The sequence below is a fragment of the Saimiri boliviensis genome, chromosome 8, assembly GCF_048565385.1.
Source record: "Saimiri boliviensis isolate mSaiBol1 chromosome 8, mSaiBol1.pri, whole genome shotgun sequence".
In the NCBI taxonomy this organism is placed as follows: domain Eukaryota; kingdom Metazoa; phylum Chordata; class Mammalia; order Primates; family Cebidae; genus Saimiri; species Saimiri boliviensis.
Window position 1 is genome coordinate 14857028 of NC_133456.1, and position 27740 is coordinate 14884767.

General features: G+C 58.1%; 1 protein-coding gene across 5 annotated transcripts; it reads right to left on the reverse strand.

Moving 5' to 3' along the window:
- Positions 1-970: 970 nt before the first annotated feature.
- PTH1R (parathyroid hormone 1 receptor) lies at positions 971-27501 on the reverse strand. 5 transcript variants are annotated; one of them, XM_010337015.3, is made up of 15 exons: positions 27324-27501; positions 21517-21639; positions 10699-10801; positions 8464-8637; positions 6830-6886; positions 6550-6668; positions 6277-6371; positions 5893-6088; positions 5300-5453; positions 3687-3747; positions 3289-3355; positions 2906-3000; positions 2081-2222; positions 1957-1998; positions 971-1490 (listed from the first exon to the last, which is right to left on the reverse strand). In XM_010337015.3, exons 2-15 carry the CDS (start codon positions 21589-21591, stop codon positions 1104-1106), a joined length of 1767 nt encoding a protein of 588 aa, XP_010335317.1. In that variant the 5' UTR covers positions 21592-21639; positions 27324-27501; the 3' UTR covers positions 971-1103. The 5 variants fall into 5 exon arrangements, with proteins under 5 accessions (XP_010335317.1, XP_039333513.1, XP_039333515.1 ...); XM_039477579.2 differs by having other exon boundaries at positions 6776-6886; positions 27324-27500; XM_039477581.2 differs by having other exon boundaries at positions 6776-6886; positions 8464-8598; positions 27324-27499.
- Between the last annotated feature and the right edge of the window lie 239 nt (positions 27502-27740).

A 27740-nucleotide genomic window follows, 5' to 3' on the forward strand; every position in this document is an offset into this window, starting at 1 on the left:
CCCCTCCCCATTCCCCACAGGATGTGGGGGCTGCTGGAGATGGGGTGCACTGCTGGGTGGCGAGTCCATGGAGAAGAGCAAGGTGGGCTGAGCGGGAGATGGGAAGGTAGGGCCGGCTCGTGAGGCGGCCTGGAGGCAGGGCCGTCTTCAGGCTGGAGCAAGAGCAAGAAGCCTGAGGTGGGCACACCATAGGGTCAGTCCTCAGGCGTTGGGCCAAGGGGCTCTATGCCACTCTGGGGCCACGAATGGCCGAAGTGGGAGAGGGGGGTAAGGTGGTAAGAGGGTGTCAGATGAGGACACTTAGTGACTATCCCAGATGAATAGTGAGTGGATGTGTCCAATTTTGCAGGCCCCTGCCCAGCTAGCCCTCTGGGCTCGGACACCTGGCTCCCCACAATTCCTGAGCCAGAGTGGGGACCCAGCCCACCCTTCACTTGCTGGCCCTGGTGCTCCTCCTGCAACCCCGGTTACTGAGGCACGTCAGGTCGAGTGGATGCCGAGGCTCCCGCATGGAGGGCTCTGAGCAGCCGCGGGACAGCCAGGAAAGGTCCACTCCGTGGCAGGGCCACAGGCCTGGAGGTGTGGCCAGGGACTTAAGGGATCTGCCAACAGCCCTGGGTGGCCGGCAGGCAGAAGAGTTGGTCTAGAGGAGCCTGGGTCCCCATGGGGCCTAGGTTCGGGTATGCAGAGCAGCTCCACAGCAGGCAGCCATGGTGGAGGGGAGGCTGAGGCCGGACGTTCCCACACGGGTCCACTTGGCTACTGTGTTTCCCTTGCAGATTTCAGCCTCTCTGGGCCCTTTCTGCTGGATGATACCACAGGCCCCAGAGCCCTCCCCCTGCTGAAGTGAGACCTGAGGGTTCCTCCATGACTCACGGCCCTCCCCCTGCCCCCTCAGCTTCCCCTGGCTCCCAGCCCCACCCGCCTTGGAGTGAGTCCCCAGTTTGGGCCACAGGAAGCCACACACCGCTTCCTTTTCCTTTTTCTTTTTTTTCCTCTGTTTTTTCTCTCAGCCCCAGCCGTGAGTGGGCAACCATCCAACCACCCATCTTTTGGTCCATCTGTCCATCCACCATGGCTGCAGGCCCCACCCCCGGGCCTGGTCACATGACTGTCTCCCACTCTTCCTGCAGCAGGGTGGGTGGCCGCTCAGGCCCAGAGGCATCCTCGTCCAGGCCTGAGCAGGAGCCGTTGAGGAACCCATCGTCCTTGGGAGCAGCCACGGCAGGTGGTGTGGTCTCGAGGGCCTCCAGGGCTGGGGCCCCTGGCTTGGCATGGCCAGGCAGCTGAGCGTGGCCATTGGTGGTGGCAGCGGGCAGCAGGCGGGGGCTGAGGGGCAGGCCGAGTCCCACACGGGGGCCGATGTTGGTCACACTTGTGTGGGACACCATGGGGCCATAGCTGTAGCTGCTGCTCCCACTGCGTGCCTTGCGCTTGAAGTCCAGTGCCAGTGTCCAGCGGCTCCAAGATTTCTTGATCTCAGCTTGTACCTTGGGGTGGTAGGGGTGCAGCAGTCAGGTGTGTCTCCCAACCCCAGCGATGGCCCATCCGCGCCCCTGAACACCCAGCACGGAATGAAAACTTGGCCGGGGAAACTCTAAGGCCAAGTGAAATCCCGTCCTCAGAACAGGGTGCTTGGCTGCAGGCAACGGACACATCCAGAGTCTACGAGACTCAAATTGCCCCAAAGGTGGCTGAGTCCTCCAATCTGGGTCACAGAGATTTCAATCGTGGGGCTGGGAAGACACGGCTATGCCAGTGACTGAAAAGTCCCCAAATCCTGCACATCCTGAGCCTGCCCCATCTGGGAAGACTTCTCTGCTTTCAGCATGTCCTCAGGGGTGTTCTTGGAGGAAGGAAGAAATGGCAGGGTGGAAGAACAGAGGGACAGACCTTGAGGAGGCCTCTGGGACATCTGCCCCCCCCTGCCCTGTGCCAACACTGTCTCCTGCTTACCTCGCCGTTGCAAAAACAGTATATGATGGCGACAAAAAATCCCTGTGAAGAGAGGTGGCTGGAATCAGGGCCTGTCCCCGGCACCCCTCCCACCCTCAGCCAGGCCCGGGCTGGCACTGCGCACCTGGAAGGAGTTGAAGAGCATCTCATAGTGCATCTGGACTTGCCAGAGTGTCCCTGAGACCTCGGTGTACGGTGTGGCCATGAAGACGATATAGTGGACACCGAAGAGGGGCATGAGCACCAGCGTGGATTTGAGCAGCTTCCTGGGCCGGTGGGGCAGGTGGGTCAGGGCCAAGCCCCTTCCCCTTCAACAAGCACCGTGCCACCCCCCGCCCTGCCAGCCTCGGGCTCCGGAAGCACAAAGGAGCCCAGGACTCTGGTCACCATGGGAGGACAGCCCAGTTCACCTGCTGGCTGCGCTCCCAGCCAAGTGCTAATGGGGCCCCTTGGTCCTCAGCGGTGTCCCAGAGTGGACCTCAAATGACAGTGCCCCAGGACCCGGGCCCTTTGCACCTGCTGAGCCCTCAGCTGGCATGCACTCCCCTCCACGGCTGTACCTCGCTATGCCATGGCCCACTCCTCAGGTTTCAGCTGAGCTGCCACCTTCCTGGGCCACCCACCCTCTACCTGCTCCTGCTCCTCAGACTCCCCACAACCAACTCTTTGAGGAGATGTTCAAGTTCATCCCATCCTCGCAGACTCTAGTGCAGGGCCTGGTACCAAGCGGGAGACAGGCTGGCTTTGGGTACCCCTAGGGCCTCCCATCACTGCTGGGCAGGCCAGGGCCTGGGGCTGGCCAGGTGAGTGGGGACAGCTAGGGAGTCAGACGCTGGGTCCTTCCCTTGCCCCAGGCTCGTTCCTTTGCCCCAGGCCTGTCCTTCCTGGACAGGTACCGGGACTCAGTGACCCCTGAGGAGCCAGGGCATGGCAGGCAAGGTGGGCTCACCGGTACTGCTGCCGCGTGTCACACCGGCCGGCGTTGGTCTCCCGCAGCTTGGTGGCGAGCACCCGGACGATATTGATGAAGAGGATGAAGTTGAGCTGTGGGAGTGAGAGGGCTGCGTCTGGAGGCTGCACCCTAGCGGGGGGTGGGGGTGGGGCGGGCAAGGCCTGGTCGCCGTGGCCACAGGCTCTACTCTGTCACTGCATCTCTGGGTCCTTGGTTTTCCTTTCTGGGCTGGAGTGTGGATCGGCTGGTCCTCTGGCCTCTGTGGCTCTGACACCGGGGGTCCAGGGAAGCCTCCTAGGTCACTGTCAGGGGCTGGTCCCTGGGGCCCAGGCCACATCCCACCCAGCCCTGACCAGCAGCCTCCCCCTGACCCCACTCACCACAATGGAGGCAAGGATGGGCACCTGGATGATCCACTTTTTGTTCCCGGAGCTCAAGTCCCAGCACCTGGGGGAAGTTGAGGCGTTAGCTCCCATTCCGCCCGTTCCCATCCTGAGCTTGCCCACAGAGGCCCAGAGTTGATCTGGACTGACATTAGCTGTTGAGGACACAGGGCAGGGGGGGTTGGGTGTGGCGGCCAGGCCTGAGGCCGCCCTCACAGGCCTCTTTGGAATTAGCCTCCTGTGACCCTGAGGGGGGCCCTGGCTGGAGGCTGGACTGAGAACTCCTGAGGCTGGGCCATTTGAGGCCAGGGTACAGGAGGCCCTCTCACATGCTTCCTGGAAGAAAAGGGACCCAGAGGGCTTCTTGCCTGGGCCCCTTCTCCACCTGGACCTACCCGGTGTTGGCCAGGGTAGCTCTGACACTGACCCACACAGCCACGAAGACAGCGGGCAGACCTGCGGGCACAGAGGGGGACAGTGTGCGGGGCTGTGGCTGCTGTCCACAAGGTCACCCTCCCTCATCCTTTATGACGCCCAGCTTACCCCACCATTGCCCTGATTCCCTCACCCTGGGTACCTGGGCCACTTGGCGACAGAGCCACACTCTGGAGTGTGCTGCCCTAACAGCCTCTCCTTGGGGCTCCAGCCCTCAAAACCCAGCTCAGCCTCTGTCCCCATCTTGGCTCCGTGTCATATGCACACAGGTGGGGTACACGGCGTAATGTAATAATAAGGTATCACTAACTGACCCATGCACTGTCCACTCCCCTGCAACGGGCGCTGCTCTGGACTTGCAGCTCCCATGGGGAGGGGCCGATTATATATATATACGCATTATTTTTGCCCCAGCACAGCGCCCCCACAACCTTATTTGAAAGGTCCTAGCCCTCATGGATGAGACTGGATGGGGTGAGAGGTTTTGTCCCAAGCAGAGGCCACAGGGAAGTCAGTGTGTCCCGACCTGCGCCAACTCAAGGGGCACATGGTATCTCTAAGTGAGCTGTGTTTCTGGGAAGGGAGCCCCAGCCCTCCCCACCACACACCACCAACTTGATTCTAGGCCTGGTGCACCTTTGGAGGGACAGGGCGTGACCTGGATTTATTGTCGGAAGAAGAGCTGTGACATTCTTGTGCCCCCAGGTTCTATGCATTCCCAATCTGCATGTCTCCAGCCCACTCAGACACCCCCCAGCCCCAGAGCCTGCATTCATTTCTGGGTCTGGGCCCAGGTCTCCCCAACTCTGGGGCATGTCATGGTGAGGTCAGAGTCTGGGTGTCTGCCAAGGGCAGGGAGGCAGTGGCTGTAGACCTGTGGGCCTCTGGGTGCTGAGTGCGGAGAGGGCTCCAGCCACCCGGCCCACCCCTCTGCAGTCTGGCCAGTTGCCCCGGAGCCCAGCCAAGCTCTGCAGCTGCCAACAATAATGGACAATTATCGGTAACTGGATCCCAGAGCCAGTTGGGGGCTGGGAGGAGTGCTCAGCTCTAGCAACCCATTCTGCAGAGGGGCTGTGAAGCCCAGATGATGCTGAGGGGCCGGGCCCACGGCTCTGGGTCATGGACCCCGCAGGCCTGCTGAGGCTGACAATGGTGTGGGCAGTCCCCCACCCCATCCCATCAAGGAGACTGGTGGGGTAATAGATGCTGGCCTAGTCCATGGGGCTCAAAGTAAAGGAAGGGTCCCAGATCCCAATTCTAGCCCCAGGCTGACCTCTGATGCAATATCCTACTCTGATCCTGAGCTGAATCTTGGCCTAATGGTCCCTCCTCCCGCTCTCCTGGGCTGAGCCTCAACTTCAGATGACTCTGACCCCAGGTAACCTGACTGCTGGCAAGCCCTGTTCCCTGAGCCTGGAACGGGGTCACAGTCACAGAAGGGCGGCAGGCCTCTCTCCTGCTGTTCCACCTGGGATGGGATGTGCTGTGTGGCACCGGTCCCCAGGGGCTGCCCTCTCCCTGCCGCCCACGGTCCACCCCTGCGGGCGCCTCACTGCCCACTGCGCCTGCGTACCCCAGCCGAAGACCGTGAAGCCCCGCAGGTACTTCTTCTCCGAGAAGAAGGCCATGAAGATGAGGCTGTGCAGGTACAGCCCCTCCACCAGAAGCCAGTAGTAGTTGGTGGCCAGGAAGTAAAGGAAGAAGGTCACAGCCACCCTGCAGCCCGCCTAGGAGACCAGCTGGCGTTAGCCAGAGGGCAGGGCCTGCCTCCAGGAAGTCCGGGCTGGGCTGGGGGCTGGGGCAGTGGGAGGGGACAAGGGGTGCTGGCCCAGCAGGCCAGGAAGGGGCAGGCTCTGCTCGGGGAGCGCTCTCAGCGGGGTGAGGTTTCAGGGGCAGGAGGCAAAGTGAAGAGGCGGAGTGGCTGGGGAGACTAGGTTGAGGCAGGAGCCTTGATGGCAGCTCGGGGCATCTGGAGACTCGGAGCCCTTGGCAGCAGGGCTGGTGGCAGAGCTGAGGGACGTGAGGGACCCTGTGAGACGGGTTTGAGTGGCTGAAGCTAGTGGCGCCGGCAGGAGACCGGCAGGGCGAGGGCCAGGCTGGAGGGCAGGGGCGGGGCCCCACGAGGCCAGCGGCGGCACCGGGAGCGGGCGGGCGACGGGCACTCACGTAGCCGGCAGCGGCGGCAGCGGGCGGCGGGGGCGCCTGGGCGATGGCGCGCAGCTCCTCCTCGGTGAGGCGCTCAGCCTCATCGAGCGTGGCGCCAGAGTAGAGCACCGCGTCCTTGACGAAGATGCTCACGGCGCGCAGCATAAAGGACAGGAACAGGTGCATGTGGATGTAGTTGCGCGTGCAGTGCAGCCGCCTGCGGGGCGCGACACATCACCGTGGGTGGGGGCACGGGCACGCGCGGCAGGTGGGCAGGAAGCTGGGCTGTGCGCAGTACGTAGGGACGCCCGCCAGGGGTGACAGGTGTAGGGAGGGGGTCGCATCAGACCTCGGCCCCCCCCGACCACGCCCCACCGGCTCTCGCCCCGCCCTCGCCCCGCCCACCTAAAGTAGGCCAGGATGAGCACAGCTACGGTGAGGGACGCCAGGGACACGGAGTAGCCCACGGTGTAGATCATGCCCAGGCGGTCAAACACCTCCTGTGCGGGTGGGAGACACACTCAGATCCCCCGGAGCCAAGGCGAGCATCAGGGTAAGAGTGAGAGGCCAGGGTAAGGTTGTCGGAGGGACCGAGGTTAGGTCAGGGCTGGGTCAGGGGTCACCCTGGGATGGGAGTGAATTTATCCAGGTCCGGTTGGGGAGGAGAAAGACTCTCACCCGTTCACGAGTCTCATTGGTGAGAAATTTGACACACTCGCTGTAGTTGGCCCATGTCCTGTTGTGCCCAGGCACCAGCTCCCAGCTGCCATTTCGGTCACAGCGTCGGTAGGCATGGCCTGCAGGTCCATGGGAGGTCAGGGCAGGTAGGGAGGTCTGGAGCCACTGAAGCCCTGAGTTCCAAGTCTCGGCTCCCTGTGATCCCCACCCCTCCCGCAGGCCTCACCTTTGTGATTGAAGTCATAAATGTAGTCGGGACAGGGCACAGCCACCACCTCACCTGGTGCCCCCAGCGGCCAGCACAGGATGTGGTCCCATTCAGGCAGGCAGGGGCGCCCTGGGCCCAGAGACAGACAAGGTAGGGGATACCAAGGGAGCATCAGGGTCATGGTTAGTGACCCAGAGGGATGAACACATCTGCTGTTGTTGGTTCCTGCAGGAACAGCTGTGCCCCAGGACAGGAAAATTGAGACTTTGGAGCATTCTGGAGAAAACATATTTCTGTGTCCTGCATCCATCTGGCCTCATAGAATTTACCACGGACTGTGCAATGCAGGTGCTGGCACTGGCCCATTTTCCAGATAGGCTGACAGAGGCCAAGAGAGGTAGACGACTTGCTGAGGTCATACAGCACAGGGCCCTGCCCTCTTCAACTGCTCTCAGAAGCACCTTCCTGGTGTCCCTGAAGAAGGGCAAGTACCCAGACTAACACTCCCTCAGCTGGGAGTGTGTGCCCCTCCCCTGGGACCATGGACAGGAGGCAGGAGGCCTGGTTTCTAGTGCCAGCTGGACTCCAAAGAGCTGCTGACCTCACGCAGGTGTCCCAGTCTTTCCATTTCCATTTCCTTATTGGGCAGTTGGGATTAACCACATTGGCCCATGCTTCTACCACCACCCAGTGCCCGCCCTGAGTACCTGCTGTGAGTCTCCCATGGCCATTGCTCGGGGGGAGATATGATTCCCCAAATCTAAGTGCTCATGGTGGCATTCAAAGCAGGGTGACAACCCACTTTGGAGCCCCAGCCTCACTGCGAGGAGGCTAAGTGAACTTGGAGGGTCCCCAGCCTCTGGATCTTCCACATTCCACCCCCAGCTTGCAGCCCCCTTCTCCCCCTCTGTAGGACTCCAACCACAGGACTCTCTAGCCACCCTGGAAGGCTGCCTTGATGGCTGGACCCACCCTGGCTTGGTGAAAGGCTCTCTGTCTTGGGCGCCATATTCCCAGCCCCACCCAGCCAGGCCCACAATTCCCTCTGGTCCCCAGGGAGCCACAGGGTGACCACAGCCTCCCAGATGTGGCCCATCTGGAATCCGCTGCCCACCCGGCCGGTTCAAACCGGCCCTGTGGCCAAAGCCTGGGCTCTGTGTCTGCCTCTCCTCATCGCCTTTCCCTCCTTGTCCCACTGCCTCTGGCCCCACCCTCTGCCACTGCCGTCCTCTCCTGCTCTATTTCTGTGGCCCTCCCCACTATGTGTCCCCATGTGCCTCCTCAGACACACTGAGCCCCAGACTTCAGGGTGTGCCTCCTGGTCTCCTCTGTCTCTGTGACTGTCTCTCCCTCCCTTTCTGTCTCTATGTGCCACTATCTCTCTTTGCGTATCTCTCCCTGCCTCTCTGTCCCCCAGGGTTCTCTGTCATCTCTCTTTCTCTCCATGGGTGAGGCTGTAGCCCTGGGTCCACTCTTGGTGTGGTTCTGGGTGAGTTCTCTGTTCATCTCTCCTTGAGGCCTGAGCCATCCACTCCCCTTCCTTCCCACCAGACTCTTTCTTCTCCCAGCCCCTTGCCTGGGGATGGGGCTGCAGCCTTTTACTTTCTACAAGAGCCAAGAAGCATGAGCTCACATGATGGGGACAGTGCAGTGGGGTGCGCAGGTCCAAGGCCATGCCAGCTGGATGCATGGAAATAGAGACATACCTCGGTGCCTGCTGCCAGTGGGTGTCTCCTTGTCCTCCTCAGATTCGGGGTAGAGCTTCCCAGATGCCTTATCTTTCCTGGGCTTCCCTGATGTGGACGCAGATGTCCATCCCTTGTCTGATTCCATTATGTTGGCTGGAGAAACCAGGATAGGAATGATGGCTGTCAGCTGTGCTACAATAGGAGACCCGGGGCACTCAGACTCCCCCTTTGTACAATGGGGGGTTGTCTCCTGCCCTGCTGACACCCAGGCTGTTGGGAGATCTGAGACAATGGGTGAGGAGGCATTTAACAAAGTGTAAAGTGCTTGCCAGGTAAAGCAATAAGAAGATCTGGAGATTGCCCCCCAGGGTTGGAATGGGAGTGAACGCTATGGGAGTGCAGGGTTGGCTAGTGCGGTGGGCACTAAATGTGGGTAAGATGGCAGAGGTGGATCCTCCCACCCAGGACTCAGGAGTGGGGGCCGAGGCCACACAGCAGTGAAGGCCCCACCAGGGGGCGCATGGTGGCAGACAGAGGGGGTGGAGGTGTCAATGGGCAGATCACACAGCGAAAATGGTCTGGCCTGAGTGCTGTGCAGGTAAAGAAGCTGGTGGTGAGAAGACGAGAGCAAGGTGGTACAGTCAAGAGTGGACAGAGGCCAGGCGCGGTGGCTCACGCCTGTAATTCTAGCACTTTGGGAGGCTGAGGCGGGCAGATCACCTGAGGTCAGAAGTTCGAGAACCAGCCTGACCAATACAGTGAAACCCCATCTTAAAAAAAAAAAAAAAAAAAAAAAAATCAAAAATCTTAGGAAAAAAGAAAAAAGAGCGGACAGAGAAATCCACCCCATCCCCTTCCCTGGACCTTGAATATATGGTTCACAGCTTCCACAGCGGCCCTGCCTGGAATGCAGTGATGTGATCATGTATCACTGCAGCCTCGAACTGCTGTGCTCAAGCAATCCTCCCACCTCAGCCTCACCTGTAGCTTGGACTACAGGTGTGCACCACCACACCTGGCTAATTTTTTAATTTTTTCGTAGAGATGGGGTGTCACTACGTTGCCCAGGCTGGAGAGGTCTTTCTTCCTAGTCACAAAGTCTTCCTCATTTCTGACTTGCATTCCTTCAGCCACAGCCCAAGCTAGGGCCCTCTGGCCCTCCCAGTCGGGTCTGTGGCAATGATGGGAATCCGAGTCCAGGCAGCCTGGACTGGACGAGAATGTGCTTATTTTCCTGCCTCTACCCTCAGCCATCAGTGTGGGGATGTGGGCAGCAAGATGAGGTAAAGTAGGAAGAGAGAAGCCCCATGGTGGATGGGGAGGGGCAAAGACAGGCACCCTCCAGGCTTCTACAACTAAGAAGAGGGGCTGGGTTCAGGACCTGAGTGAGGGGGTCCCCACCTGCACCCTCAGATCTCGATGCAACTGGGAGTTACTGTTGGGGCCAGCATGGGTGGGGCTGTGACTGCAGAGACCATGTGAGTCTCTGAGTGTGAGCAAAACCCACGTGCCACAGAGTGTGTATGTCATTATTGTGTGCTTGTGTTCTGGGTGTGCACCAGACTTGATCCCTGCAGAGCCCTAAGGGCTCGTCAGGGGAGGAAGCTGCCCCCTCCATCAGTCAGTTGGAGTCTGGGCCTCTTGGATTGATGAGATTAACCTGACAGCTGTCAGTCTGAGCACTGTGGTAGACAACACAGGGACCTGAGCCAGGCTAGGCGAGGTGGCTCACACCTGTAATCCCAGCACTTTGGGAGGCCAAGGTGGGGGGATCACGAGGTCAGGAGTTCGAGACCAGCCTGGCCAACACAGTGAAACCTCATCTCTACTAAAAATACAAAAAAAAAAAAAAAAAAAAAAAAAAAAAAAAAAAAATTGGCTGGGCACGGTGATGGGTGCCTGTAATCGAAACTACTCAGGAGGCTGAGGTTGCAGTGAGCCGAGATCGCACCATTGCACTCCAGCCTGGGTGACACTGTGAGACTCCATCTCAAAAAAAAAAAAAAGAAAAAAAAAAGAAAAAAAGAAAAAGAAAAGAAAAAGAAAAGACTTCGGACAAGCCAAGGACGGCCATGCCTGCTGACTCCACTCCTGCGCCACCCACCCCACTTCGGTCCTCACTTTGGCCTGGTCCACTTTACCTGAGTCCACTCCCACGGAGAGCCTTCATCTGGCTCTGCATCCTGGGTCCCACCCTCAACTGGCCGCTCCTTCACCTGGCCTCATCCCCAGACCCCCACCTTTGACCCGCACCTGGCCTCTGCAGGACTTCCTTGAGCCGTTTCTCACACTGGGCCTGAGCACGGTGCAGCAGGAAGATCTGTTCCTCTTTAGTCATGACGTCATCTGCATCCACCTGCCAAGCGGAAGGTCAGACCACAGGCAGGACTTTCCAGCGCAGCAGGTCCCAGAGCCATCCCAATTTCCCAGAGTGATTACCCTCTTTCAAAAGGCCCTGACTCTAGAGGGAAGGTGGGATTTCCCCCCACATTTGGGAAATCTGTTCTAGGGAGCTCCCACCTTTCAGATGGGAAGCTGTGGCTCTGAGGGATGGGGCCTGCCTGATCCAAGGGAAAAAGGAGGGAGCTGTCTCCTGCCTGCCCGCCAGTAACCCTGTAGGCTGCAGTCACTGGTACTCTCTGCCCAGTTCTTTCCCCGGGGGTTCATGGGACTGGAATGGAATGTCCCAGGATGGATCCACACAGCATCCTGGCTGCCTGCTGCAGACATGAGTAGGGGGCAGCGGCTGGATAAGGAGTCCTGAACTCTGGGGAGACAAACCCAGCCTGGATTCCTTCAAGTCCTGGCACCTTGGTGGGGGGGGCCTTGGGAGTCACCAATTTCCATCTTGGCCCAGGTCCCCAGGCAGTGCTTTCCCCAGTGAACGGTGAGTGCCTCAGCGCCTCCCCTCCTTGCAATCCCGATAGGGAGAGGGTGGAGGAACTGCTGGCATGTGGCCTGGGTTGGGCTGGGCACTCTGGTGCTGGCTGTGGGTGGGAGTCCCTCTCCACTGCTGATCTGGGAGCTCCCTCCATTCAAGCGGACTCTGAGTTCTGATGACACTCAGGCCCTCACTCCTGCTGTTCTCTGCCTGGAATGTCCTTTCCCTTCCCTCCAACCTGCACACCGTGGGCCCTGGCTGCCACCCACCGGGACTCACTGGCCTCATTATAGGAAAGGACATGAAACATCATGGGGGTGGAGGCTCACTCTGAGCAGGTGGCTGCAGAGGGGTGTAAGCCTCTGACTTGGGAGGAAAGCAGCTGGGGTGAAGACTGCATCCCGCCCCGCCCCCGGGGAACAGCTAGGTTTGCCCGGCCCAGCCACTCCCATAAGTGCGACCCGCCGGGGTTAAGGCGGCCTCTGAAACCTCCCCAGGGCGGGGCTGTGAAGCCCTCAGCCCCATCCCCCTTAATTCAGGGCCGTGTTTCCTCAGACCCCTGGGCCTGTATCCTGAGATGAACCCCCTCCACCGGTTCCCCAAAAGGCTACGTCTCCTCAGCCCCACGGGGCAGAGCCGCATCCTTCAGACGCGCCATGGCGGGGCTGAGGCTCTGCAGTCCAAGCGTGGCTGTGCAAGGCGGGAGGACTCGGAGCGGGCAGGGAAGGAAGGAGGCGGCCAGGGACGGGGTGGGCGGGCCGGGTCAGGGAGCCTGGCTGCAGGGAGAAGTTAATTGACCGCGTCTCTTGGCGGCAGCAGCGAGGGCTTCCAGGGCCAAGGAGTCTCCAATTGGCTCGGCCGGCCTCGGGTTCTGCTGGTTCCACTTAGCGGAGCCGCATGCGCGTCTCTGTGCGTGCGCGAGTGTGGCCGGTGCGTGCACTCGTGTGTGCCCATCTGTGCGCGTTCTCACGCGGGGACTGTCCGGCATGTCAGTGTGGGACGCCAGATGGACATGTTTGTGAGCGTGCACGTGCCCAGGTATTTTGGGGCATAGGGCAGTGTGTGCGCGTCTGTGAGTGAGGCGGCAGCTCCTTAGCGTTTGCGTCTGTGGGTGGCCAGTGGTTCTGTTGCCTCTGGGGGCTGAGGTGGACCCTGAGATATCAGCTGGACCCCAGGAAGGGCTGGAACAGATCCCCACGTGCTGGCAGCTGGGCCCAGCTCCTCTATCCTAGTCTCTTTGCTTCCATAGCTACGGCTGAGCCGGCTGGGGCAGAGGTAGACATAGAATGATGGGGCTTAAGAGAGCACAACTTGGACTTGCCGGGATCGAGGGGCCTCCAACGAACCTGAAGCTCTCCCTTTGCCTCTGACATGGGGGACCATGCTGCTGAGGGGCTGATCCCTGCCCCTGCTCCACTTACAGCATCCATTCACTACCATTTCCACCGCTGCTACTAGGACCTCCATCAGTAACCATCGTTACCATCAGTAACACCAACACCAGCATTCGGGTCCCTCCCAGTACTACCACCACCACCACTGGCATCACCGTTACCACCATGAGCACTGCTGTAACCATGAACATAACCACCATCACCACCATCTGCACCATCACAACCGGTACAGCACCAGCACCTCTGCCACCACCTCCAGCATCACCAAGGCAACATTAGCACCATCACCAATCTGCCACCTGCCCAGTGACTACCGTCTACACCACCTTTGCCATCTTGTTGTCTAACCCCTCCTCCCCGCTACCCTTCTCCTGCCATCTCCACCTCTCTAAAGACAAACCTATTCTGCCATATTTTCTCCAGCCGATGGAGAGCTCTGGAGTGACTGATAGAGGCTCCCCACTCATCCCTAGAGACTTGCTGACTCACCGGGTCTCCCAACAGACAGACCAGCGCACTGATGGGACTGGAGGGCACCCCTGATGGCCTAGACTACAGGCAGGCAGTCATGGGTTGAAAACCGACTGGCCGTTTGGCAGACTGATCACCGAAAGCTGATCAACACTCCCCTCCCCGGCTCAAGGAATTGGCTCAGCCTCTACATACTGCTGTTGGTTTCACCTCCTCCACGGCCAGGAGGAGGCACACTTCTTTTTCTGGAGTTGGGATGTTCAGGAGAGGGAAAGGTATGTGCTTCCAGCATGCATGGCTCCGACACCCCTTCATTCATCCACAGGGGTGGGGGCCCCACCTCTGGCCTCCCTGAACTTTAGGATCTGTTTCTCTGTTAGCCTACAGCCATTGCAACAAGAATAACTCAGATCAGAGTTAAGGAAGCACTTTCCTAAGGAAAGGAGGACAACCCCACACCAAGTGCACTCCCCCCTCCAAACCTTAGCTCACAGCTCTGTGCCTGGAATGCCCTCACTCCGGTTCACTCTTCCCTCCAACTGTACCCTCTTCTCCAAGGAGATTCTGCCACCAGCCCCAGAGCATGAATCCCACCTCCATCCTTGACTGGCTTTATGTCTGAGAAAGTTGCTTAATTCATGTTCCTCAGTTTTTCTGTAAAATCAGGGTAATCATAGGGCTGTTGTTGGCCAGGCGTGGTGGCTCATGCCTATAATTCCAGCACTTTGGGAGGCCAAGTCGGGTGGATCACCTGAGGTTGGGAGTTGAGACCAGCCTGATCAACATGGAGAAACCCTGTTTCTACTAAAAAATACAAAATTAGTGGGTGTGGTGGCACATGCCTATAATCCCAGCTACTCGGGAGACTGAGGAAGGAGAACCATTTGAACCCAGGGGGCAGAGGTATCGGTGAGCTGAGATTATACCATTGCACTCCAACCCAGGCAATAAGAGTGAAACTCCGTCTCAAAAAAAAAGGGCTATAGTGAAGATTAAATGAAGTACTGCACAACAAGCCTGCACAGGGGTGAAGCTCAGGAAAATTTTGTTGCTTTTGTTGACACCGTGAGCAGCAGCAGCAGCAAGTCACACCCCTGCCATGTACCCCCTGCTGCCTGGTGACATGGGTGCCCCAGGCCAGGGATCCAAGGTGGCAGGGGGAGACTAGGTCGACAGGACTGAGTCCATGGGGTGACAGTGAGGGCCAGATGGGAGGTGGGACCCCAGGGAGGACTAGGGGCAGGGACTGCAGGAAGATCTGCCAGATAAGGTGTACCAGACAAGCTTTTGGGATGGAAGGTTATCCCAATGACTCCTTGCATTTCTGGATCCACCCTGGACTTACATTAGGATTCAAGGTTACTGCCAGAGCCCACACGTTTGAGCTTAGGTGGAGAACAGATCCCGTCCTCTGCCCTGGCTGAGGAGGCCTTATCTCCTGGGGATGAAGGGGAAAATGCTGACAGCTGTAACTCATCTTGGCCTGGCATGCCCCCTGTCTGCTACTCCTTTCTCCCCGGCCCTCCAACTTCCACCCCCTTGATGAGCTCCTGTCTTCTTGGCCCAGCTCCAGGGTGCAGAGGACTCAGACTTGCACCCTCTTAGATCCAGCAGATCTGCAAATCTTGGATCTCAGGGCTGAGGACTGACGGACTGGAGCTGGGCTATGGCCAGGGGTCACTTAGTCCATACCCACCACTGATATGAGCCACCCAGCCCTGTACCAGGTGGGCACTCCTCCTTTGGTCCTGATTAGGGCTGACTTGCCTCCCCGGCCCAGCCATCACAGCGCTTGGCTTCAATCCCCCCCCACTGTAGCACGTCCTCTCCATGGTCAACAAGGAGCTTTACCCATGCCTCCTGCACCTTCTACTACATCCCCATTTTACAGACAGGGCCACTGAGGCCAAGAGTCACAGTTAGAAAAAGGAGGGCAAAGGATCGAGCTAAGATCCGCTTGACACTGAAGCAGTGGCCCTGGAAGAAGGGAAAGAAAAGAGGAAGTGCCCACCACACGGACACCCTGGCACCAGCCAGAACATCACCTTTCCAGAGTCCTGGATTTGATCTGCTGCATTAAGCAAGCATCCCTCTGCAGACCCTCTAAGGCAGCCTCCCCAAAGCTGATTCAGGAGGGGAGGTGGGTAGACATAAAGGTGATGGTGGTGCTGGTGCTGGTGACGGCAGCTTGTCCTCGACTGTAACTGGATAGAGGACAGCTGCGCCCTGATGTTGGGAACAAGGCAGTTGATGCCTCCAGCACAGCCAGAAGGAGAAAACCCTGGCTAACAGGAGACCCCTTCATGACCTCCTGGCCTTCCTTCAGCCCTCCTCCAGGTTCTACCACTGGGACCCATCCTGGCACCCCTGGATGTCTCCCATGCCAGCTGGCTGGGACTGCTCCCCCACCCCTGCTGCCCCCTGTCTGTCCGGCTGGCCTGAGCAGGCTTCTCATCCTGCCCCGCCACCGCTGACAAGTGCTGACTTTTCCTCCCCCTCGCCAGGCCTTCCTGAACAGGCTGCCTGTGTTTGGGGCTGGGAGGGCCTGGGGGGGGGCGGAGAGGCACTGTGACGCCTCTCATCCTGGCCAGCCAGCGTGGCTGCCTTGGGGCAGGCAGTGGGATGGAGCCTGGGATAGCGGGGTTGGCTGCTAGGACCTGGTGGATCTTCACAAGCAGCCCCTAGCTGGGCTGAGGAATCAAGGGCCAGATGAACGGTATGGCCTAATATAGCCATCGTCTGCTCAACAGAATGAGATCCCACTAGGTCTCACCTCAGGCACAAGACTGGCCCCAGAGTTGGGGCTTTTAGGGTTTGAAGGTCTCTGATGTTTCTACAAACCTGAGCAAACGTTTGCACCCTTCTTCCAGCCGCACCATATTTTGCAGACAATTTCAGAGGGCTGCAAAACCCTTGCCCCACCTTTTCTTTTTCTTGAGGACTCTCCTTCTGAAATAGCTGCCTTCCTGATGTGGTGGCTGGACCCGGGAGTGTCCCCAGAAGGCCCACAACAGGAATCTGGGGGAGGCTACTTGACGCCTCATTAAAACATTCCGAAGAAAACCCAAGTTCCCGGGAGGGCTTAGCCCCTCCTACTGCTCTGTCCATAGGCCATTTCAAGAGCTGGGGGGGAATGGGTTGAAAGGCAGGTGACATAAAAAGCCTCAACAAATCAATATGAAAAAGACAAGTAACCCATAGAAGTGTGGCTAATGGCTCAGAGCAAGCTCTCTTAGAAGATGGATCATAAACCACTGTAAAGCCCAAAAGTCATTGGTAATCAGCAAATTAAAATGACGAGACACACCATTTTTCACCTATCCACACAAAGGTGAAACACAAAGAATCCTCATAACATCCTATGAGATGGTGGGCATGGGAGAGAGGCCCTCCTGGTCAGTCTTGGTGTTGTATAAGTACAAAACAGCACAAGCTTTTTAGAGGGCAATTTGGTCATGCTATTAAAATAAAAAATGCGTATCTCAGACCCAGCAATGACAAAATCTAGAAATATCCTACTAGGAAACAGTCACATAGAGTCACCAGAGGGCATTTCAAGGAGCTTCCCTGCCACCATCCGGAATCACGCACACAGACACACATGCAAATTGTGCAGAAATGATCTAAATGTACATTCCTATGGACTACTTAATGAGTCCCAGGTTTTGGAATACTGTGTAGCATTTAAAAAGATAGATTCATATTTATTGACATGAAGATCTCTGAGACACACCTTTAAGTCAAAATATGTATGTGGCAGAGCCCTATGTAGAATCCGATGCCATTTATTTAAAAACCACCAAGCAAATAGAAAACGACAAAACTCAACTAACTCCTTGGTACGTACACAAAGAGGTACCATTCAGAAAGAGGATGGAGAATGCTCCTCTACTCAAAACTGCTGAAAATGGTTTTCCCTGGAAGGGAATAGGGCTTAGGAGTGACCAAGGAGGGCTGCTGTTTAATTTTTATTGATTGACTTTTTTTTTTTTTTCAGAGACAGGGGCTGACTCTGCTGACCAGGCTGGAGTGAAGTGGCATCATCATAGCTCATTGCAGCCTTGAACTTCTGGGCTCAAGTGATTCTCCCTCCTCAGCCTCTCAAGTGGCTGGGATTATAGACTTGCTTGACTCTTTTATAAGAACATATTCATATATCAGTTATGAAGTTAAAAAAAAGAAAATAACAGAAGGATTTAATTTTTTTTTTTCTTGCAGAGTCTCACTCTGCCACCCAGGCTGGAGTACAGCGGCGTGATCTCAGCTCATGGCAACCTCCGCCTCCTGTGTTCAAGCGGTTCTCCTGCCTCAGTTTTCCGAGAAGCTGAGATTACAGGCACACACCACTGGGCCTGGCTAATTTTTGTATTTTTAGTAGAGACGGGGTTTCATCATGTTGGCCAGACTGGTCTCAAACTCCTGACCTCAGGTGATCTGCCTGCCTCAGCCTCCCAAAGTGTTGGGATTACAGGCGTGAGCTACTGCACCCCGGCCAAGATTTAATTTTTAAAAAAGAAAGAAAAAGAAAGAGAAAACCCAGAGTGAGACATGACTATCTCGCCAGCAGCAAATCTCATGCTGCTTTCAGGAAGGAATTCAGTGCAAAGGTCTAAAGACCTGGATTCAAATCCTGCTGTGCCACCGACTGACTCACTGTGTGACTCTCAGGACCCTTTCCCATAAAAATGGCTGGGCGAGGGTGCGGCAGCTCATAATCCCAGCCCTTTGGGAGGCTTAGGCGGGCAGATCACCGCTTAGGCGGTGCCTGTAATCCCAGCACTTTGGGAGGCTTAGGCGGGCAGATCACAAGGTCAGGAGATTGAGACCATCCTGGCCAACATGGTGAAACCCTGTCTCTACTAAAGACACAAAAAAGGCCGGGCGCGGTGGCTCAAGCCTGTAATCCCAGCACTTTGGGAGGCCGAGGCGGGTGGATCACAAGGTCGAGAGATCGAGACCAACCTGGTCAACATGGTGAAACCCCGTCTCTACTCAAAATACAAAAAAAATTAGCTGGGCATGGTGGCGCGTGCCTGTAATCCCAGCTACTCAGGAGGCTGAGGCAGGAGAATTGCCTGAACCCAGGAGGCGGAGGTTGCGGTGAGCCGAGATCGCGCCATTGCACTCCAGCCTGGGTGACAAGAGCAAAACTCCGTCTCAAAAAAAAAAAAAAAAAAGACACAAAAAAATTAGCTGGGCATGGTGGCGCACGCCTGTAGTCCCAGCTACTCGGAAGGCTGAGGCAGGAGAATCGCTTAAACCCAGGCGATGGAGATTGCTGTGAACCAAGATTGTGCCATTGCCCTACAGCCTGGGACACAGTGTAAGACTCAGTCTCAAAAACAAACAAAAATGGCTGGGCAAATGGATGAAATGAGAAATCAGTTTGTGACAGTTTTATCTCAGAATCTAGGGACAGCCAGTGTTCTGTACATGTTGGTTTCTTTCTGTCTTTAAAAGCAGGCAACATGGCTGCGCTGCCCCCGGAGCGGGCTAGAAAAGGTCCTACACACTCCCAGCCTGTGCGTCCTCACCACAGTCTCCTGTGAGTCTGCTCAGCAGTCACATCTCCACACGCAAGGCCTGCCCCCCGCTGAACTCCAGCTTCTCTCATTGCAGTTTCTCCCCTACCTGTGTACATGCTGGGGGTGTCCTTAGGAGGAGGCACCCCAAGGACAAGAGCACCCCTTTGCCTCCTACTCACAATCTGTGGGTCCATTTCTTCCTCCCACCCCCACCCGCCGCAAGACCCCCAGTTTCCTAGGTAACTCTTTCCTGGATGGCAGAAGATGGACCAGCTGAGTCTGGCCGCCAGTGTCCTCCCCATGGGATGCTCTTTGGACCCCAAATGTGAGGTCACTGGAGATGTGAGCCTGGTCCTGGGACCAGCTGGGCAGGTTGCATATAGGTTTGGTGACTGGCTGTGAGATAAGGTTGAAGGGCCTGAAGGGCATAGGTGCAGCTCTAAAGGGGCGGGGAGAGTAGTCCTTGGGCTCAGGAGAGGGAGCTGGCAGGCTGCCAGCTTCTTGCTGGCTCCAGATGAGTCCAGGGGGCCCGTAGGATATTGGATGGGTGAGTAGGCTGCTGCTGTCCTTCAGTCCCAATCTTCCAGCCCTGAAGCTAGGGAGTGTCCAGTGAACTCACATGCCCCCACAAGGTCCTAGGCAGACCCAGCACTGGCATCTCTCCCTTTGCCCTCAGACAAGGGCCAGGGCAAAGCCAGGAAGATTCTCAGCAGATACCTCAGCTCCCCTGGAGAGCAGTGGGGCTCTGGGTACCCATGCTCCCCCCACACAGGGGCAGCTCAGCCATGTGGCTTGCTTTTAAAGACAGGAAGAAACCAACATGTATAGAAGAGCGGCTGTCCCCAGATTCTGAGATAGAAACTGTCACAAATTGTTTTCTCATTTCATCCATTCCCCCAAAGAGGCACAGGGCTTGGCTCTGAGTTGGCATGAGATAAATAACGGTCACTGTGGTTGTGTGATTCGGGCCAGTTAAAAATGGGGACAATAACTTTCTTCTGAGGGTGGCTGGGAAGATTAGACTACCTAATATATGTGAAGTGCTTAGAAAAAAAACGGCAAGTAGAAAGCCCTGCAGAAGCATTTATGAAATACACATAAGAAAACAATAGGCCCAGTGCACAGGCACTTACAAAGGCACACTCAAACACAACTGTGGGCCTCCGAGTCACGCACTCACAGTGTCAGACACATGAACTCACGCAGCGACTCAGACACTCACAGTCACATAGACCCAGATAAACACCATGCCCAGAGTCCCACAGAGCCCTGCTGTGACATACAGACTTTAAGGACACCCACACTCATCACCTGTCTACCCCTCACACCGTCACATGCACGCATGTGTGTGTACACACCGAACTCCCAGGGAGGTGGGGGGTGGCTCTATCCCCTGGCATTCTTCAGTGTTTGGAGTGTCTCTGCAGAGAGTGTTGAGCTCCTCTGAACCTCAGTTTCCCCATCCACAAGGCCTTGTATGGCGCTGTCTTTGGTGGGAAGCCTTTGCTGGGGCCAGAATTGTGGGGGCGTAGGCACGGGTAAGTGGTATGTGCTGAGGACCACAGAGGAGGGGAGAGCCTCTGATGATGTGATTCTCAGGCAGATGTTTCTTCCAGGTCCTCTTTTTAGAGATGGGGCAGCTGAGGCATGGAGAAGGACAGCCCAGGCTTACACAGGGGTCCTGCAGAGGCGGAGAAATCCTAGGCTCCTGCCTCGCTTGGAGCTCTGTGCTGTGTAGGGAGCTGCTGATAGTCAGGAGGAGGAGGCTGCCTGCCTACCCTGCTCCCCAGCAGGCAGCTGCCCCCACTGGGGAGCTGGGAGAAGGGGCTTTGAAGTTAGGCACGAAGGCAGACAGCCTCCTCAGGAACGGGCTGGTCCCTTGGGACGGGGCTGGGACAGCCCCCTTCCCAGAAAGTGGCCCCTAGACCCTGGCCCAGGAGGCGGAGGTGCTGCCCGCTCTGTGTCTCCAGCTCTCTGCCTCCAGCTGTCTCTGCCTTTTTTCTTTGCTGTTCTTGGTCTGTTCACCCCTCCGGCTCCTGGGATCTCTTCTCCCCACCCTGCTTTGTCTCTGTCTCTCCTCTCCCTCTACTCTTTCCTACCATTCTGCCTTTAGGACTCCACTCTTAGGGAGCTACAGTCTTCCCAGGGGTCTCCTCACTTCCTGACAGGGTATGCTGTGCCTTTCTCCTTCAGGGGTGCACTGTGAGGTCAGTCTCCTTCAGGACCTCCATCCCTCCTCTATGCCACACCACACCCACCTCCTCGGGCAAACAGCTTCTACCCTGGCTGAAGCCAGACAAATGTGCAAGTGTGTGTATGTGTGTGTGTGAGGGCTGGAGGGGGCCCCTAAATTCTACCCCCTGCCTGGATGATTCTGACCTCAAACCTGCATTCTCTATGTCCGGGATTGCAACAAAACTTGCAGAAAACAGAGGTCCTCAAAGCAAAGTCCGTGGGAGTACTAGCAGGGCCAAAGACCAGCCTTCTGCTGGGTCACACTCATCTTCCAGAGAGAAACAGCCATGGTGCTCACAGAGGCAGAGGATGGGGAAACCTCAACCACAAATTTCCAGATCTGGGACTCCAAAGGAGGCTTCAAAAATAGGGAGGCTTCAGGCAGCTGGAACCCGAAGTTCAGACATCCCAGAGACAGCAGGCACCCAGGATCCTGGATCAGAGGGAACTCTCACCCAACGTTCGAACTGCAGGGGGAACTCGAGACTGCGTGCCCTAGACCTATGCCGGGGACCCCAGGGTAAGCCCGCATCCCGTCCCGGAGTGTAGGCGGCGGGGGACTCACCAGCGCGTACGCGGAGCTGAACACCGGGCAGCAGAGCAGGAGCGCCAGGCCGGGTGCGATCCGGGCGGCCCCCATCGCCACCGCCTAGGGCCGCGTCCCTCGGGGCAGCCGCCGCCGCCGGCCCTGGTGGTGGTAGGGGGTGCAGAGCTGCGTCAGGCCGGCCGCCCCGCCCACGCCCCGGCCTAGGGGACCCCGGCGTCCGGGCGGCCCGAGGCCCCGGGGCCCGGCGCGGGGCCCATGCGCTGAGGGCGATCGAGCGAGCGAGCAGCGCAAAGGAGGGAGGGAGGGACGCGAGGAAGGGAGGGACAGCCGGAGGCCCGGCGGGCGGCGGGCGGGCGCCGATCGCTGCGGAGCGGCCCGTCTGCCTCCGAGCGGAGAAATCACATCCATATGGCCGGGCCCCCCGCCCCCCGCCCCCGGCCCGCCCCCCGCCCCCCTCCCGCGCCGCCTTTTCTTTCTTTCTTTTTTTTTCTTTTGGGGAAGTGGGAGCTGTGGCTTCGCCCCACGCCCAGTGGGGGGAGGGGTCGGGGTCGCGGTCTGCGGGGGGCGAACAGGACTTATTTTTAGCTCCGCGGCTTTAGCCCTTAGCGAGTCCCGGCCGGGCAGGGGGCGCGTTCTGAGCCGCGCAGGGCGTGCAGCTAGGGGACGCGATCCCAACTTTGCAGCCACACTGAACCCTCGGGTGTTCCGGCCGCCAGCCCCCGGCCGCTCGGCCTCCCGAGACCCAGCGCCTCGGCCCCCGCCTCCCGCACCCCTTCCCCATCCTCTGCCCGAGCCCCGCTTGCGCCCGTGCGGCTCCGGCGCGCCAGCGGCCCCGACGCTCTGTCGGTCTGCCTGTCTGTCAGTCCGTCTCTAGCTCCCCCGGCCTTGGCCTCAGTTCTTCCAGCGGCCCCAAGCTCCGTTTCGGTCACTCCCTCGCTCCCTCCCTCCCACTTCTCTCTCTACGAAAACATTTGCAAGTTTCCAAAAAAGCCACCGAGCCGAGCGGCGCGGGGCTGGCGGCTCCCCTGGGTTCCGAGGAGGCGCCGCCGACTGACACCGAGACAGAGCAGCCTGGCTGCCCCGGCCAGGCCCGGAGTCGCTCCTCCCCGACTCCCGCCACTTCCCCTCGGCGCGGGTCCCCAGCCCCGACTTACTCCGAGCGCGCCGCCGCGGCCCCCGCCTTGCCATGGATGTCGGGGCACCCCCGACAGCCTCCCCAAGCCAGCGCCCCGTCCGCGGCCCCGGGGGGACTTCATGGAGCTCTCAGGATACCCCCCCCCCAGCCGGCCTGGTCTCCAGCGCCCCCCGCCCGGCCGCCGCTCGGAGCCACCGCCCGCAGCGCGAGTCCCTCGCCTCGGCGTCTGCCTCTCCCCTCCCCCCGGCCGGGCGCCTCTTCCCTCCCTCGAGCCCTCCCGGGCCTCTCCCGCCCCCACCCCCTCCGCCGCCGCCGACGCGGGAGTGTGGAGAGGCCAAGAGGAGCCCGCCGCCCCCCGCCCAGGGACATTGCGCTAGAGGCTGAGGCCCGGGGTCGTATGGCGGCGGGATGTGAGTGCTGTGGAACGGGGCGGGGGCATCGGTGACATCGACACCCGAGCAGGGAACCGGGACGCTGCCGCCGCTATATTCTCTTTTGGAAAGCACGGGCTTTTCTTTTTCTTCTTTTTTTCTGATCATCCGACCCCCGCTGGCGAATAGGGACCCTCAGCCGAGAAGCAAGCCCTCTTTTTTCACGGGCGAATCCCCTAGGGTGGCCGCCCGGTACCCCGCGCGCCCCCCGGCAGCGGAGCTGTCAGTCCGCTGGGCTCTAGTTCGGGCTGGGTCGGGGTCCCTGGGGAGGCCACTCGGCTGCCAGCCCGGACCCGGGCTCGGCCGCCGCCGCCCTCCCCCACGTCCAGCCCCACCCTTGCCTCAGTCCCATCCCAGGCCGGCCGTTCTGCTCGGCCGTAGGCCGGCCCCGACCCCTGCCAAGGTCTGCAGCCACACATCCAGCTCCCTCCCTGCTCGGCGGCTCTTCGGGTCCGGGTTTCCGAGTCTCCGAGTCTCGACCCATTCCGCTGCTGGCCGGGCCTCTCCAGCTCGCCCGGCCCCAACCCTGGCGGCTCGAGGCTGCCAGACCTGGGGCTCAATCCGGACACCCACTCTCGGGCTTCACCTCCCTCCCCTGTCTCCACCCCTATTCCCAAAACTCTGGGCTGGCTCGGATCTGCCTGGGACCCTCTACTTAGGGGAAGGCAGAGAGAAGTCCTCCGGGGCTGGGGCTGAACGAGGCGGGGTTTCTATGCTTGGTTGGGGAGGGCACGCTGGAGCTCTAAAAGGAGGGACCCTTTGACCCCAAACCTACCCCCTCCCGGTACCAGGTGGGGAAACTGAGGCGGAAGGAGGGGCCGGGGATGCCTGAAGTGGAGGGCTGTAAGGATAGCGGAGGAAGTGAATGCTTGAGGCCCTGGGAAATATCGTCTGGGTTAAGCAGCAGCCTGTGCTTGCCTGCTCACCAATCTCGTGTCTGGGACACTACCACTCTACGGCTGTCTGGATCTCAGTTTCCTCATCTGCAAAATGGAGAGTTTGGCCAGCTGATTCAAAAGAAATGTTAACTTTCCTGTTTAGTATCCACGAGGGTGGGCGTCCTGGCCCATGGGCTCCAGGGGCTCTTCAGACTCAGCCTGTGGACATCGAGCTCCTCAGAGCCTGCACACCTGCCCTCCAACCCTCAGTGTGAATCTGCCAAGCCCAAGCCCTAAGGTTTAGGATCCAGATGTTGCTACCCTTCTCCTGGCTCAAGTCCATCCAGCTTCCAGACTGCACCCCTAGCTAGACACTTTCCCCATGCATTTCTTCTCCTCCTTCCTCCTCCTCCTTCTCTTCTTCTTTCTCTTCTTGTTCTTCGTCTTCAAGACAGGGTCTCACTTTGTCACCCAGGCTGGAATGCAGTGGCATGATCTCTGCTCACTTCAACGTCCACTCACTGCAACCTCTGCTTTCCAAGATCAAGTGGTTCTCCCACCTCAGCCTCCCAAGTAGCTGGGACTACAGGCACGCACCACCAACCTGGCTAATTTTTTTATTTCTTGGTAGAGACAGGGTTTTGCCATGTTGGCCAGGCTGGTCACAAACCCCTGATCTGAAGCGATCCACCTGCCTCAGCCTCCCAAAGTGCTGGGATTACAGGTGTGAGCCACTGGACCCGGCCCTCCCCACACATTTCTATGGCTGCATCCCTTCTCTGTGCCCACTGCGCTCGTTTCTTGTCCTGGTGTTCAAGGGCTGTGCTATTTGAGAGTTTCCTCCAAAAATGATTCTCCCCAACAGGAACTGTCTGCTAGACTCCTGGCCTTCTCCACACATCCACTCTCTGGCCTTTGCCCTTGCCGTTTCCTCTGCTAGAATCACACTCCTCTGCTTGCTATAAAGGACATTCCCCTCTCTCCTGTGTGCCCACATCCTCCATTACTAAGGAGGAGGTTGTGATTTCAGGGCTGCCTCCTATGGTATGTGGGCTCCTTGGGACAGAGGCCCAGGTGCCAGAATGGGGACCTAAAGAACACTTGTGGTTCTTCAGTTATATTTTAATGGTCTCAGCTTTATTATGCCTCCATTTCTTTCTTTCTTTTTTTTTTTTTTTTTGAGACAGGGCTGTCATTTAGGCTGGAGTGCAGTGGCACGCACTCGGCTCACTGCAACCTCTGCCTCCTGGGTTCAAGCAATTTTCTGGCCCCAGCCTCCTGAGTAGCTGGGATTACAGGTGTGCATCACCACGCCAGGCTAATTTTTGCATTTTTGGTAGAGACGGGGTTTCTCCATGTTGGCCAGGCTGGTTTCAAACTCTTGGCCTCAAGTGATCCACCTGCCTCAGCCTCCCAAAGTGTTGGGATTATAGGCATGAGCCACCACACCCAGCCTTTTTTTTTTTTTTTTTTTTTCCCTCCAGTCAGGGTCTTGCTCTGTTGCCCAGGCTGGAGTGCAGTGGCACAATCATGGCTCAAAGCAGCTTTGACCTCCTGGGCTCAAGCAGTCCTCCCACTTCAGCCTCCCATGTAGCTGGGACCACAGGCATGAGCCACCACACCTAGGTAATTAAAAAATTTTTTTTTGTAGAGACGATGTCTCACTTTGTTGCCCAGGCTGGTCTCCAACTCTTGGGCTCAAGCAGTCCTCCTGCCTTGGCCTTCCAAAGTGCTGGGATTACAGGCATGAGCCACCGTACCTGGCCTGTGCCTCTGTTTCTAGGTGTCTCTAAGTTTTATGTTTCTATGACCGCTGACCTCCCACCCTGCTTTCCCTCTTGATGATGAGAAAAGAACATTAATGGAGGGATTGGAAGGACTGAGAGGTAAAACTAGGGGCTGATGGGGAGGAGTTCTTTTCAGATCTGACACCAGGGAAAACTTGAGATTTGGAAACATAATATTTGTACTTGGGAGGACCGGGGTGGGCTGTAGAGAGGGCTGCAGAGAGGAATCTGATGGGCGCTGGGCCTCTTAAGGGCATTCCCCTTGCCATAATTCATGTGCCTCACCCCAGAGTCCCCTGCTGGACATTCCACAGCTGTGGGTGGGGCCATAGATTCTCTCCCTCACCCTCAGGCCTCTGGTTAAAGTGCCACCATGAGGGTGAGGGTATCCGTGTCACACATTAACTGGTAGCACCTTAGGGCTTGGCAGAATCAGCCTGCCCTTTTTGACAGGCAGGCCCCAGGGGCCCAGAGTCAGTTTCTGGTTAGTGTCAGGTCAGTTTCAATGGAATTTGAAAAGGCCTGGCTTGGGGTGGAGAGTAGGAGTGAGTCCCTGACTCTGATCCCCAGGTTGGGACCTATGAGGAAGAGCCAGGGTAGTTGCTGGATCTCAGAACTACACTAAGGGCTGGACTCTGGCCCCACCCCTGCTGGTGTGGCAGCCCCAGGCTGACAGGCCTCTGCTGCAGCCATCCCACTGTGAGTAGGGCTTCGGCCAAGGTACACAGACCCTGGGGCCAGGGTGGGCATCAGACACCAACAGGAAAGGCAGAGACTCAGCTTTCTGAGCAATGCAGCCTGGCCTCATTCTCTTAGAAAATCCCTTGCTGACCCAGGGGTTCTCTGGGACTAATGGCTCACATCTATTTCTGAGCCTTTATAGTCCCCCAATGCTTCATCCCAGCACTAGCCCCAAAATAAGTCTGCATCCCACGCTTAGCCCTGATCCCAGACTGAGCTCTGTTTCCATGATGAACCCCAACCTAGGGCTGAATCCTTATCCTAATTCGATTTCTTGCCCCTGGCTGAACTCTGACCCCAGGCTGTGCCTCCACCCAGACCTCCACCCCAGGTCTCTCTCGGCTTCCGGGCCCCTCTGGAAGCTTTTTGAGGCAGGAGGCCAGTAGGGGAGGGGATGGCCAGGCCATAAGTGAAGCGAGGTGCCACTTTTACAGCCATTTCGGCTGCTCATAAACACCCCCCGACACCCGGCTGAGTTGCTGGAGGCTCCCATGACAGCTGGCTGGGCAGCCCCCTCCCCTCGCAGCAGAAGCATGGCCGCCTGGCGTTCTTGCCTCTCAGGAAGGTGAAGGGAGGACGATGGGGGCACCTGGGGCTGGCAGGCTCTGTTCTAGTCAGGGAAGACTCCCAAGGCTCCCAAGGAGCTAGAGGCATGGGCTTTCTGTCCCTGCTGGCCTCATGGTTACAAGCCCCTGCAGTCATAACACCAGGTCCACAGACGTGTCTCCATGTGGGCATGTCTTGTCTGCTCCATAGTACCGCCCAGGTACTTACATGCTCACTGCCGGGGAAACCAAAGAGTTGCTCCTCCCAGCTGTGCTCAGGCCACCAGGGTCCCCTGGCCCCCACTCACCTGGAGCCCACGGGCCTTCCGAGTTGGGCCTGAAGCTGCAGAGCAGGCTCAAGTTGGCCACCGGGAGGCCATGGATAGTCCCTGGGCAGCTTCTGTGGCTCAGGCCTAAGCAAGGATAATGCTGCTGGGGACAGGAAAAGGCCTGAGTCAGAGCTTCCACTTGAAAAGAAAAATTAATTATTTTTTACCAAGCCCTACACTGGTCCAGGACTTTGTCCCAGACCCCTAGTCCGGGATAGGAGGCCACAGAGGCAGATCCAAGCGTGCCAGTGTTCAGATGCCTTAGGCTGGGCCCTCCCCTCAGCACCCATGGGTCTGCCTGCAAGGTACGCGGGCCCACTCAGGCTGCCGGGCATGTCTGTGTGGCCCAGTAGTCCTCTCCTTGCCCTGACACGCCTCTCTCTTGGTCTCTGTGTT

What these genes read in the sequence shown, in the direction of transcription:
- PTH1R (XM_039477579.2), bottom strand. Translation starts at nt 21,591, where the DNA reads ATGGGGGCCGCCCGGATCGCACCCGGCCTGGCGCTCCTGCTCTGCTGC. An exon ending in TCAGCTCCGCGTACGCGCTG is followed by an intron (nt 10,802 to 21,516) that starts GTGAGTCCCCCG and finishes TCCGCTTGGCAG; the next exon opens with GTGGATGCAGATGACGTCAT. An exon ending in CTCATCCTGGCCTACTTTAG is followed by an intron (nt 6,089 to 6,276) that starts GTGGGCGGGGCG and finishes CGCGCCCCGCAG; the next exon opens with GCGGCTGCACTGCACGCGCA.